The sequence below is a fragment of the Lemur catta genome, chromosome 2 (genome assembly GCF_020740605.2).
Source record: "Lemur catta isolate mLemCat1 chromosome 2, mLemCat1.pri, whole genome shotgun sequence".
In the NCBI taxonomy this organism is placed as follows: domain Eukaryota; kingdom Metazoa; phylum Chordata; class Mammalia; order Primates; family Lemuridae; genus Lemur; species Lemur catta.
The window spans coordinates 37,032,939-37,047,365 of NC_059129.1; the positions used below are offsets into that span (position 1 = coordinate 37,032,939).

General features: G+C 36.0%; 1 protein-coding gene across 3 annotated transcripts; it reads left to right on the forward strand.

The window, feature by feature from the left end:
* The first annotated feature begins 1,533 nt into the window (after positions 1-1,533).
* On the forward strand, positions 1,534-10,785 carry LOC123632796 (ankyrin repeat domain-containing protein 26-like). 3 transcript variants are annotated; one of them, XM_045543467.1, is made up of 5 exons: positions 1,534-1,819; positions 2,736-2,938; positions 3,943-4,192; positions 9,349-9,394; positions 10,596-10,785. In XM_045543467.1, the coding sequence occupies exons 1-3, from the start codon at positions 1,544-1,546 to the stop codon at positions 3,962-3,964; spliced, it is 501 nt and encodes a 166-aa protein (XP_045399423.1). In that variant the 5' UTR covers positions 1,534-1,543; the 3' UTR covers positions 3,965-4,192; positions 9,349-9,394; positions 10,596-10,785. The 3 variants fall into 3 exon arrangements, with proteins under 3 accessions (XP_045399423.1, XP_045399424.1, XP_045399425.1); XM_045543468.1 differs by lacking the exon at positions 9,349-9,394; XM_045543469.1 differs by lacking the exons at positions 9,349-9,394; positions 10,596-10,785 and adding an exon at positions 7,753-7,835.
* Positions 10,786-14,427: the final 3,642 nt, after the last annotated feature.

Consider the following 14,427-nt stretch of genomic DNA (forward strand, 5'->3'; position numbering starts at 1 on the left):
AGGCTGAAAATGGGAAACAGGTATTTGAATCCAGAAAGTCCTGGATCCTTGATATTTAATTTCTTTAGCTTATCTCCTGCATTGATTTTACTTTCACCCGCTGTGGAGCAGCAGTGCAGTTTCCTCCAGGTTTTAGTATCATTTTCTCCACTGTCCATGTAAGCCTTCCTGTGAGTCTCTTCAAGGGCCATCAGGCTTCCACTGACAGCCTCCTTGGAGGCCTTTTGGTTTTCATTCTTATTCATGTCTAGGTCCTTTCAGCTTCCACCTTCCTCCTGGTGTAAAGGTATCTGACATGTTTTAACAGTTGTTGTTGTTGTTTTTTAGTGGCAACACCCCATATTTAATATCAGTATCTGTATCAATTATCTATTGCTGTGTAATAACCCACCTCAAAATTCAGTGTCTCAAAACATTTACTTTGTTCACAATCTTCAGTTTTAGCGAAGGCTGAGTAGGGCCAGCTCATTTCTTCTTCATGTGACAACAGCGGGGGTGACTTGAAGCTGGGGACTAGACTCATTTAAAGGCATGTTCATTCATATGTCTGGCCGTTGAAGCTTACTCTTTTGCCTGGCACTCTAGCTGGAGCAGTCAGCTGAAATGTCTATACAAGGATTCACCATGTGGATTGTGCTTCCTCACAATATTGTGGCTGGATTCGAAGGACAAGCTTACCCAGAGGGGAAAAGTCAGGTGGAAGCAGAATTACGTTTTCTAACCTAACCTTATAAGTCACACAGCAGTTCTGCAACATTATAGTCACTAGAAACTGGTTACTAAAGCCAACCCATACTCTGGAGAGGGAATTTCATGGGAGTTATATCAAAAAAAATTTTAGACATGCCTTAAAAGCACTATTTCACTCACCTGTTATAAATCAAATCAGCATTCCATCTAAAGGAAAGTAATTTGTTCCAACTCAGTACCACCGAAATCCCAGCAAGTATTTTCGTTTGTTTTTGTTTGGTATGCTACCTTATTCTGTGTAAAGTAACAAAGGATTGCAAGACAGTGCTGTAGAATTAAGGCATTTTTATTAAAAAGAGAGTATAGATCTTGTCATTAAACTTCCATAACGAGATATGATTGCTTTGTAACTCCAGGAATCATTGCTCCTTGGAAAGCAATTAAATTAGCGTAAAACCTTTGCAGTTCATAAAAATAGTTCAGTGTAATGTCCGTAAAATTTCTTTAGAAATTTTTTGGGAATAATGATGGAGGAACGGGTATAAGACTTCCTACTAAGCGAGTTTAAGGAAGAAAGAATTGAATTAATCATAGACAATGTCCTAAGATCAAGTGTAAATGTTGTGTGAAAGAGTAAAGTATGTATTTTGTGAATCCCAGTGGTTTAAACTTTGCTCTTGATTTTCTGAATCATTCAAATGTCCATCTTTGAAGAATCTACTACAGTATAGATAGCATTTTATTGCAGCTCAATGTATTTCAAAATGTGTTATTAGTTTTCTGATACCCTATTCTCAGCCTACTTCCTTCATTATTAAACTACATTATTTTATTCATGCAGATTGATGACATTATGGAATCTCTGGAAAATGTATGTTCAAGATGTCGCTATCTGGATGCCAAGAATCAAGTTGATCAAGAGGAATTATTCTCTATGAAAGCAACACAAGAACAATGTGAGATGCTAGAGAAAGAGAACATGAAGTTGGAAAAAGAATTTTGGGACCTCAAAAACCATATGCAACAGATGGTAGATCTTGGTGAAATTAAAATGTATGAGGACGACATTGAAGAAAGAGCAACACAGGATGTTGTAGAAAAAATAAAAGAAGTCAATCTATTTTTGCAGGTTAGTTAAGTGTGAAACGCACTTTCATTCATTTCACTGCAGATGATACTGTGATGTGTTCATTGTGTGTGTTTCCTCTACTTCCGTTATAGCAATTGGTTTTGTAGATTTCTAGAAGGAAGGTGGCATATGTTTCTCCCTTTAAATCTTTTAGTTTCTATCATCATTATAAATAAATTCATCTTTGAGAATATTGAAGCTCCTTAGACAATCATTTGATTATTAAGGCCAGTTAGCATAAAACAATACTATTAGGAAAAGAAAAAATAGAAATTATACTGTACTCTCGAGTTTCTTTTTAAGTTACATTGCTCAACTTTTTAAATTTTAATTTGATTATATTATTCTTTGGATTATTAGAATTCATGAGTACTAATTTAGTAATGATTCATTTTTCTATAATTCTGATTAAATTATCAATTTAGTTGATAATTGATGTTCAATATATTAAACCTCAGCTTCTTTTGTCACATATTTAAAGTTGTTCTCGGAGAATGGGTGTCCTTCTAGCATTTTGGGTGGTCAGCCTGGGAGTATCACTTGAGACTACAAATTGGAGATAAGCCTGGGCATCGTAATAAGATACCATCTATACAAAAAGTAGTAAAATTAGCCAGGCATGGTGCTGCACATGTGTATTCCCAGCTACTGAGGAGGCAGAGGCAGGAGGATGGTTTGAGCCCAGGAATTGGGAGGCTGCAGTGAACTATGATCTGGCCACTGCACTCCAGCTGCAGTGACAGAGACACTATCTCTAAAAGTAGAAATAAATAAATAAAAGACAGACACTGTCTCTAAAAATATAAATAAACAAACAAAATAAAATAGCTCTCTGATTCAAAAGTAAAGGAAACAAATATACAGGAATTGTTCAGGTGAAAGGATACTAAAAATGTATCCTTTTTATGTGTTTTAGTCACAAGCGGCATCTGAAGAATACATAGAACAGATAAAAGAGGATCATGTGGCTTCAATAAGGAGTCAGACAGAAGTGACAATTAAAAATCTGGAATCTGAAATCTCCAACATGAAATTTTCTCAAGGAGAAGTGGAAAAGTATAACCCCCTGTATCAAGGAGAATTAAAAGCTGGGGAATATTTGTTGAAGAAAGCAAAAAAGTAAGTCAAAATATGGAATAGAAAATAAATTAAGATCATTAATTTGCCTTGAATGCATGCTTTTTAGTGAGATAGGTTCATGAGATTAGTGGGAAGTGAAAGCTAACTAGATAACAGAATTTTGGAAAACAATGTTAATAAATGAACTACCTTTAAAAATGGTAGTCCAGGGCAGTTTATGACTCTCCCTCTTGTTTGGTTATATATGGCTTTTTTTCCCCCTTAATATTCTTGTGTAGTTAACCTTACCTGATAGTCTTTCCTTGAAGTATTTTTCAAGCCTTATAACTTGGTATTATTGTTATACAATTGCTTGTCACCATTCTGCTCATAGAAATATTACGAGTTTAACTACTTTTTGGAAGATTACAACTTAAACTGAAAAAATAAAGGAGTATGACTACTCTAGGCACATTTTGACATTCAGTAAATTAACTTCTTTACATTGGTTTACTAAATACAATTATTTCTACCTTTTTTAGGGATAATCCTTTTATGATATATATTTAAAGAGTACAACATGATGTTTGGATATATTTGTACATGGAGAAATGGCTATTATACTCAAGCAAACTAACACATTCATAATGTTCATTATCCCTCACCCTTTAAATACAAGTATTTCTAATGGAATCCTCAAGAATCTTATAAATAAGGCCATTCCAGGGGGCAGCAAGTGTTACCTGTTAAGCCATACATCATTGATAGAGATTTCTCTCCCCTCCTTGCTTTACTTGAATTACTTATTTTGTAGAAATTCTCCTATTTATATATATATATATATAAGTATATATATAAACACACACATACTACATATATACACACACACACATACTTCTGTAGAACAATTGTAAAACTATAACTGCATACAGTAGGCATGCTGTGATACATTTTCACAGTTAAAACACTATTTAATGGGAAATTCCATTTACTCTTATGGTAATTTTTTTTCAAAATGCCATCATTTAGGAAAAACTGAAATACTAAACATTTGTCTTTTGCAGTTTTCGCAGAACTCCTGAGTGACTAGCAGCGTCCAGTCGCAATCTTGTTGAGGAGACACAGGCGACTGGAACTTGCTTTCCCACTCGAGCTATGAAGACAGGCACCTTCTTCTATGAAGAATCACCTTCTGTTGGAACTGTTCATAATGGCTTAGGTCTTCACAGAGAGCTTTCTTCAAGAGAAAACTCAATGTTCTTTTCCTCATTCCCATGGACTTCAGATGCCAACGTGGAGACCTACTTGACTGAGGTTAGTTATATTGTCTTCTTTCCTTTGAGTTTCAGATTTCTGATATAATTCTTGTTTCTCATTTGGTGAAATACTGTGTTGTTAAAACGACCTATGCATGATAAATAAAGGTCATAATTATCTGTGTTAATAAAGAGAGGAAAGAGAAAATTTTCCATTTTCTTCAAGTCCCTGCAGCTGTCATTTTCAAGAGATACCTGTATATTAACATTATTCAATATATGGAACTAAAATGACAGGTTTGAAATTTCTTTAAAAGCAGCACTTAAGTTAGATTTTAGAGACTGAATCTTATTGCCTAATAACTAAAGGCATATTGCAAGGTGCTTTGGCTTACTTTCTAGTTGATTTTAGTTTGGCTATTGTTCATAACCCTTTTAAAGTTTTTTGTACCATCTTGAATTTTCCACCCTTAATCACAAGTCAATGATTGCCATCCAAGCACTTAACCACAAATAGATGTTTATTATTAAAAGCAATCCAAGATAAATAAGTTTGAGGAATTAAATAAACCTATAGTATTTAGATTAGATTTTAAATTAAAATATTTGTCATTTTCTATGTAAAAGTATATCTTTAATTGCTATGTTACTTACAGCATTTTTATCTTAATTACTGTAAAATTAGGCTATTGATGGGCAGTTTCACAGCACTTTTTAAATACTTAAATCAAGCAAATATTTGAATTTTTTAATTCAGGATATTATTGGGGTACAAACATTTTGGTTACATGTAATACATTTGCCTCACCCAAGTGAGGGCTACAAGCATGTCCTTCCCCTATAACGGTGTGTTCCGCTTCCGTTAGTTGTGGATTCCCCCCCAGCCCCAGTCCCCCACCTGATTGGCACCCAATGAGTATTACTTCCATGTGAGCACCTTAGTGTTCCAATTCGATGGCGAGTACAGGTGGTACATGTTTTTCCATCCTTGTGATACCTCATTTTGAAGGATGGGCTCAATCTCTATCCAGGATAGTATAAGAGGTGCCAGTTCACCATTGATTTTTGTAATTGAGTAGTATCCCATGGTATATATACACACCACATTTTATTAATCCACTCATGTGTTGATTGGCACTTGGGTTGTTTCCACTTCTTGGCAATTGTGAATTGTCCTACTATAAATATTTGAATGGAGATGTCTTTATTGTAGAATGTCTTTTGTTCCTTTGGATAGATGCTCAGTAGTGGGATTGCTGGGTCAAATGGTATTTCTATTTTTGGCTCTTTGAGGTGTCTCCAAATTACTTTCAACAGGGGTTGTACTACTTTGCAGTCCCACCAGCAGTGTATGAATGTTCTAATCTCTCCACATCCACGCCAACATTTGTTATTTTGGGCCATTCTCACTAGAGTTAGGTGATATCTCATTGTGGTTTTGATTTGCATTTCCCTAATGATTAGAGTTGTCAGCACTTATTTTATATGTTTGCTGGCCATTAGTCTCCCTTCCTTTGAAAAGTTTCTGTTCATGTTCTTTCCTCATTTATTGATGGGGTTGTTTAATTTTTTCTTGTTGATTTTCTTAAGTTCTATATAGATTCTTCTTATCAGCCCTCTATTGGATGTGTAGAAAGCAAATATTTTCTCCCATTGTGTAGAATGTCTGTTCATTCTAATGATAGTTTCCTTGGCTGTGCAGAAGCATTTTAATCTGATCAGGTCCCATTTGTTTATTTTTGTTGCTGCTACGATTGCTTTGGGGGTCTTCTTCATAAATTCTTTACCTAGGCTGGTGTCTAAAAGAGTCTTCCCAATATTTTCTTCAAAGATTCTTAAGGTTTTGTGTCTCAGGTTTAAGTCTGTTATCTGTCATGAGTTGATTTATGTGAGAGGTGGGGATCTAGTTTCAGTCTTCTGTATGTAGATATCCACTTTTGCCAGCACCACCTATTGAATAGAGATTCTTTTCCCCAATGTATATTTTGTCTGCTTTGTCGAAGACTAGATGACAATATGAGGATGGTTTTATATCTGGGATCTCCATCCTATTCCAAAAGTCTCTATCTCTGTTCCTGTGCCAGTACCATGCTGTTTTTGTTAGTATAGTCTTGTAATAAAGTTTGAAGTCTGGCAGACTGATGCCTCCCAATTTATTTTATTTTATTTTATTTTTTTGCTTAAGATTGCTTTGGCTCTACGAGGTCTTCTCTGGTTCCAGAAGAAACGTAGAATTATTTTTTTCTAAATCTGTAAAGAATGATGGCAGAATTTTGATAGGGATTGCATTAATTCTGTAGATCACTTTAGGTAGAATGGACATTTTAACAATATTGATTCTGCCAATCCAGAAGCATGGTAGGCATTTCCATGTGTTTAGATCCTCTACAGTTTCTTTTCTCACTGTTTCGTAGTTCTCCCGATACACGTCTCTCATCTCCTTCCTTAAATATATTCTAAATATTTAACTTTCTTTGATGCTGTTGTGAAAGGTGTTGGGTCTTTGATTTCATTTTCAGCTTGACTGTTATTGGCATTTATGAATACCGCTGATTTGTGCGCAGTAATTTTGTATACTGAGACTGAATTCGTTTATCAATTCCAGGAGTCTCTTGGTTGAATCCTTGGGACTTTCTAGATATAATAGTATCTCATCAGCAAAGAGTCAGAGTTTGACGTTTTCTGCCCCCATTCAGACGCCTTTCATTCCCCTCTCCTGTCTGATAGCTCTGGCAAGGACTTCCAGCACTCTGTTGAATAGAAGTGGAGACAGTGGGCAACTTCGTCTGGTTCCTATTCTAAGCGGGAATGCTTCAGTGTTTCCCCATTGGGTATGATATTGGCTGTGGGTTTATCATATATACCCTTAATAATTTTAAGGAATGTCCCATCTATGCCTATTTGGTTAAGGAATTTTATCATAAAAGTGTGCTGGATTTTGTCAAATGCTTTTCCTCCATCTATTTGGAGAATTATATGGTCTTTGAATACGGTTTCTATTCCCCCGTGTATATTATTGTCTGCTTTGTCAAAGATCAGATGGTTGTATGTGGATGGTATTATATCTCAGTCCTCTGTTCTGTTCCATTGGTCTGTGTCTCTGTTTTTGTGCCAATACCTTGCTGTCTTGGTTACCACAGCCTTATAGTTTGAAATCTGATAATATGATGTCTCTGGATTTCTTCTTTTTGCTTAAGATTGTTTTGACTACTTTGGCTCTTTTCTGGTCCCAAACAAAGTGTAGAATTATTTTTTCTAGATCTGTGAAATATGACATTGGTATTTTGATGGGGATTGCATTGAATCTGTAATCAACATGAAATGTATGGACATTTTAACGATGATTCTACTGATCCTATGAACGTGTTATGCTTTTCCATTTTAAGTCATCTGCAATTTCTTCCCTCAGTGCTTCATAGTTCTCCTTGTAGAGATCTTTCACCTCCTTGTTTAAGTAAGTACATTTGTAGGTATTTTATTTTCTTTGTAGCTATTGCGAATGGTACTGAGTCTCTGATTTGACTCTCAGCTTGACTTGTTGCTGTATAGGAATGCTCCTGATTTGTATACATTGATTTTGTAACCTGTGACTTTGCTGAATTTAATTATCAATTCCAGGCATCTCTTGGTGGTGGAGTGTTTGGGGTTTTCTAGATACAAGATCATGCCGTCACCACAGTGGAATAAAACTAGAAATCAACTCCAAGAGAAACACTCAATTCTACACAAAGTCATGGTAATTAAACAACCTGCTACTGAACGATCATTGGGTGAATAATAAAATTAAGACTCAAGTCAAAAGATTCCTCAAACTGAATGACAAAGGGGACCCCATCTCTCAAAAACTATGAGATTCAGCAAAAGCATTCCTATGGGCAAAAGTCATAGTCTTAAATGCCTACATCAAAATGACAGAAAGATCACAAATTAACAATCTAACACCAAGCCTCAAGGAATCAGAAAATGAAAAGCAAACCAAATGCAAAGGCAGCAGAAGAAAAGAAATAACTACTGTCAGGGCAGAACTAAATAAAATGGAAAGTAAAGAAACAATGAAGTATCAATGAAACAAAAAATTGGTTCTTTGAAAAGATAAGCAAAATTGATAGCTCTCTTTCTAGATTAACCAGGAATAGAAGAGAGTGGACCCAAATAAGCTCAGTCAGAAATGAAAAAGGAGGTATTACAATGGATACCACAGAAATTTAAGGCCAAAAATGTCATCTGGAAATACTATGAAAATTTGTATGCACATAAACTTGAAAACATAGAGGAAATGGACAAATTACTGGAAACACACAACCTCTCAAACTCAATCAGGAAGAAACAGATCTCCTGAACAGACCATTAACAAGCAACTAGATTAAAGCAGTAGTAAACAATCTCACAACAACAACAGAAAGCACCAGACCAGATGGAATCACAGCTGAATTTTACTAGACCTACCAAGAAGAACAATTAATTCTACTCCATAAATTATTCCATACTTTTGAGAAGGAGGGAATCCTCCCCAACTCATTGTACAAAGCCAGTATCACCTTCATACCAAAGCCAGGAAAGGACAGAACAAAAAAAGAAGACTACAAGCCAATAGCCCTTACGAATACAGATACAAAAATCCTCAAGAAAATACTAGAAAAAAATAAATTCACCAGCACTTCAAGAAAATAATCCTGCATGACTGAGTGGGCTTCATCCCAGGGATGCAAGGATGGTTCAACATACATAAATCAATAAATGTGATTCACCACGTAGAAGGAAAAACAAAGACTATATATGGTCATCTCAAGAGATATAGAAATTTTATTTTAAGGAAAAATTCATTAAAATGAAAAACTGTTCACACTTTCATAAACAGCAGGGTTTTGCTAAGAATTACAAAATAACAGATTCATGTGAAAATATAACTTGAATTGCCTAACCCTTGTACTAATAAGAGAAAGTGTCACCCTTCTGAAATGATGCATACTCAATATACCAATTATTAATTTTACTTTTTATGAGATTAATCTAAGCAGCATTACACATATACTCTATTAACTAAATGTAAAATAGGTAGGGTTTTTTTATTTATGTGATTATTTTTCTATTTAAGCAATTGTGAAGTTTAGTTTCCACAAATATTTAAAGCCACATTATGTAAGTGATATATGATTCCCATGAAAATGTCTGTGGTTTACTTAAACGTTGTAAATAATATTTGACTTATTTCAGATGACACACAAGTTGGAACAAAATATAAGTATGGAACTACAAGAAGGTATGCTGTGAAAATGTATGAATTAAATTGGCATTAATGACTTGATTTCTGAAATCGACCATAAATACGAAGTGGCAATCTTTTCTATTGTTTGGTTAATAGACACTACACTTCCTCTTACACACATGTAATGAAAGATGTGAAAACATTAACATTCATACTGAACAGTATTCTTATGCCACATTAATTCCACATGGCTTTAAAAAATCTCATGAACTTTATGTATCTTTTTTTTTTTCTGTCTCTACACTTTATTCACTGCTGCCATCACTATGATACTGTCAGTCAGCACATGAAACAATTCTCTGAAACAATTCTCTGAAAACCAAGGCATCATCAACTTCCTGGGATTACGTTAGTGATTTAAGGCCAAAAGACCCCAGGCTCGTGTAGTAACATTTAGCCAAGTAGTGACAGTTCATAAGCAGTCACTTGACTGGTGACATTTTAAATCAATCATTTACTTTGTCATTAGTGTACTTTCTCCCTGAGGAAAAGTTCCATATTCCTTAACATGGGAAAAACACCCATATCAACTTGGTTCTTGACAATTTATTCAACTTCATCTCTTGCCACATACCTTAGTCTGCCCCTTTGCTCTAGCATCTCACAAACTAGACTACTTAGAATGCCACAGTGTTCCTCCTTATTGCCCTGCTTCCTCCTCCCTTTACCTGGTATGCTTTTTCCTTGCTCTTCAGCTATCAACTTGCATATCACCTCTACCAAAAAGTCTACAATATTGACACAAAACTTGGACAGATGGGCCTCCTGTGTGTTCCAGTAGTGCCCTGTTTTATACTTGTTGTGGTCTCTATGACTCTGCATGGAAGTGGCCTGTTTGTCTGTTTTTTCATGTTATATTATTGTTGAGGACAATCATATATGGACTGTATCAACCCCACCTCGTAATTCCAGTGCTTGTCATAGTACCTCAGCATATGGTTGTTGAATAGGGAATGAAGAATGAGAAAAAGCCAGAATCTCTGATACTTACCCACAATGATAATTACTAATTCAGTGTGCAACTGCGGGCAAATTATATTTAACAGTAATTTTGTATTGTCATTGTACATACATATTTCTCATTCTTTTTGATAATGATAAAGTTTCCAACTGTTTTTTACTGACTTACACTTAGTGCCTATGAAATCTTTTAGCTAAAGAATAGAATTCTTTTCCTTTTTCTTTTTCTTTTCAGGTCTTGCTGAATTAGAATCTGGATGCTCTTCTCTAGAAAAGCTTCTCCTCTAGGATCCACTGATGAGGCAGATATAAATCAAGATATACTTTGGACAGCATCATCACAATATGTACCATTTTTGAAAAATTCTATGATCTGAAAGACTTTTAAGTGGATCTTGCAAATAAAAAGCAGTTTTACCTCCTTAGACTATAGAAATATCAGGTATTTATTTTTTATTCTTATTTTTATTTTTTTGTTATTTATTTATTTACTTATTTATTTATTGAGACACAGACTCACTCTGTTGCTGGGGCTAGAGTGCTGTGGCATCAGCCTAGCTCACAGCAACCTCAAACTCCTTGGCTTCAGTCATCCTCCTGCCTCAGCCTCCCAAGTAGCTGGGACTATAGGCATTCACCACCATGCCTGGCCAATTTTTTCTATTTTCAGTTGTCTGGTTAATTTTTTATTTTTCTATTTTTAGTAGGATGGGGTCTCACTCTTGCTCAGGCTGGTCTCAGACTCCTGAGCTCAAGCGATTCTTCTGCCTCGGCCTCCCAGAGTGCTAGGATTACAGATGTGAGCCACCATGCCTGGCCTGTCAGGTGTTTAAACAGCCAAACAACCAAATTTTCACCAATACTTGGTTGGAGTAAATTGATGGCCGATTTTTTAAATTTAATTCAGGATATTATGGGGGTACAAACATTTTGGTTACATGTTATGACTTGGCCACACCCAAACCATAATTTGAGGCATACCTATTCCCCTGTACAATGCCTACCATGTCCATTAGTTGTGGGTTTACCCACCCCCAAGCTCCCAATCCCTGAAGAATATTACTACCATGTGAGCACCATAGTGTTGATCACTCAGTGCCAATTTGATAGCGAGTACATGTGGTGCCTATTTGTCCATTCTTCTGATGCCTCACTTCAGAGGATGGGCTCAATTTGTATCCAGGAAAATATAAGAGGTGCTAGATCACCATCGTTTCTTATAATTGAGTAATATTCTATTGTATACATATACCAAATTTTAATAATCCGCTCATGAATTGACAGGCACTTGGGTTGTTTCCACATCCTTCCAATAGTGAATTGAGCTGCCATAAACATTCGAGTGCAGATGTCTTTATTATAGAATGTCTTTTGTTCTTTTGGGTAGATGCCTAATAGTGCTACTGCTGGAGCAAAGGGTATTTCTATTTTTAGCTCTTTGAGGTATCTCCAAATTCTTTTCCACAGAGGTTGCACTAATTTGCAGTCCCACCAGCAGTGTTGTATGAGTGTTCCTATCTCTCCACATCCTGGCCAGCATTTGTTGCTTCGGGATTTTTTGATAACAGCGATGGCCAACTTTTATTTTACAATTTTTATCACTATGCAGACAGATATTTCACTATACTAGACAGATACAATGATACCTGTCTAAAGCTAGTGATTGACAGATTTAGCTTTAAGGCCAGGCATGGTGGCTCACGCCTATAATCCTAGCACTCTGGGAGGCCACGGTGGTAGAATTGCTTAAGCTCGGGAGTTGAAGGCCAGCCTGAGTGAGAGACCCCACCTCTACTAAAAATAGAAAAACTTAGACGGGTGTGGTGGCACACACCGGTAGTCCCAGCTACTTGGGAGACTGAGGCAGGAGGATCACTTGAGCTCAGGAGTTTGAGGTCGCTGTGAGCTAGGCTGACACCATGGCACTCTAGCCTGGGCAACAGAGTGAGACTGTCTCAAAAAAAAAATGTAGCTTTAGACAGATATCATTTTGTATGCTGGTACTGTGGTCATTGTCAATGTTTGGAGGTATTACAATTGTTATAGTGCCATTAAACTTATATAATTTTAATTTTAAGCACTGATTTATACGGCTATTTTTTCCTGGAGAAATAAAGTTTACCTAATAAGTCTTTTCACTTTTTCTGTTCATTCGTCCATTCATTTGTATATTTTTAATTAACTTGTTGAAACAGTCTTAAAATTAGAGAAAAGTGCAAGTTTTAGTACAAAGAACATTTTCTCCTGCATCATTTCAGAGCAAATTGCTGATGTTATGCCATCACCCCAATAATCTTAGTGAGTATTCTTACAAGTCAAGACATTCTGCATAACTACAATACAACCTTCATGATCAGAAAGTTAACATGAATGCATTCTATCATGTAATCCTCAGATTCTTTTCCAGTTTTATTACTTGTCTGCAATGTCCTTTATAGCAAACAGATCCCATTTGGATGCATGGATGCATTTAGTTGTACTGTCTCTGAAAACCCTTTCAGTCTGGAACAGTTCCTCAGTCTTTCCTAGATCTTCATGACTTGGAATCCTTTGAAAGTAAAGTCCAGTAGTGCAGAATGTCCCTACATTGTTTTTTTGTGATGTTTCATTATCAATTAGATTTAGATGATGTGTTTTTTTAAGAGAGTGTCACAGAACTGATCCTGTGGTCTTCTCTTTGTATCCTAGCATATGACGTACGATCTAATTTGTCGTGCTACTGGTGATGTTAGCATTGATCACTAACAGTGGCTGGTTTTGAGTTTTGAATTGCTGAATCAGCCAAGCATGATATCTTAAATAAATCTCACTTCGTCTTGTGTGTAATTCTTTTAATATACTTGGTGTATTCAATTTGCTGACATTTGGGGATGCAGATTTTATTTCCAAGTTCATGAGCAATATTGGTCTGTTGATTTGTTTTTTTTTTTTTTTTGTTTTTTTGTTTTTTTGTTTTTACTATCTTTATCTGGTTTTGATGTCAGAATGATACTGGCTTCATAAAACTATTTGGGAAGTGACCTTATTCTTCTATTTTCTAGAAGAGTCCATGTAATGTTGATGTTAATTCCTTGAGTGTTTGGTAAAAATTTCCAGCGAAACCATCTAGGCCTAGAGATTTTGGGGGAGAGGGAAGTGTTTCATTACAAATTCTATTTATTTCTTTTATAGTTACAGAGCTACTGTGGCTCTCTATTTCATATTGGCTCAGTTTGGGTAATTTGTGGTTCTTCAGAAATTGTTCCATTTGTTTTTTATTTATTTTATTTTTTTTATTTCAGCTTATGATGGGGATACAAAAGCTCCAGTTATATATATTGTCCATGTCCCGCCCATCCCCCTGAGTCAGAGCCTCAAGCATGTCCATTCCCCAGACAGTGTGTCTGGCACTCACCATGTAGTCATACCTCCGTCCCCTCCCCCCACCCCCCACCTCCCCGAGTTAGCACCTTCATATATGGCCATTCCCCAGACAGTGTGCAACGCACTCATCATGTAGGCATACACCCATCCCCTCCCCCCTCCCCCCACCTCAGTCTGATATCCAGTTGGTATCATTCCCCAATGTGCATTTAGGTGATGATCAGGGAAACCAATTTTCTGGTGAGTACATGTGATGCTTGTTTTTCCATTCTTGGGATGCTTCACTTAATGGGTTCCGACTCTCTCCAGGAGAACCGAAGAGATGTCATATCACCGTTATTTCTTATAGCTGAGTAATACTCCATGGTATACATATACCACAATTTACTAATCCATTCGTGAATTGATGCCATTTGATCCAGCAATCCCATTATTGGGCATCTACCCAGAAGAACAAAAGTCATTCTATAGAAAAGATACCTGCACTCAAATGTTTATAGCAGCACAATTCACAATTGCAAAGATGTGGAAACAACCCATTTGTTATACCTAGTTGAGTTGATGAGCATCACATTTTTTAGTAGTATTCACAAATTATTAAAAGGGTCTGCTGTGATATTTAGTGTTTATCTCTGATGTTAGTGATCCCTTTTTTCTCTCTTTTAATCTTTCTCATTCTTGCTAGAAGTTTGTTGATTTGATTT

Coding starts and splice junctions, on each gene's coding strand:
- LOC123632796 (XM_045543467.1), top strand. CDS start 1,544: ATGGAATCTCTGGAAAATGTATGTTCAAGATGTCGCTATCTGGATGCC. Junction 1,820..2,735: donor AAGTCAATCTATTTTTGCAG/GTTAGTTAAGTG, acceptor TATGTGTTTTAG/TCACAAGCGGCATCTGAAGA. Junction 2,939..3,942: donor TTGTTGAAGAAAGCAAAAAA/GTAAGTCAAAAT, acceptor TGTCTTTTGCAG/TTTTCGCAGAACTCCTGAGT.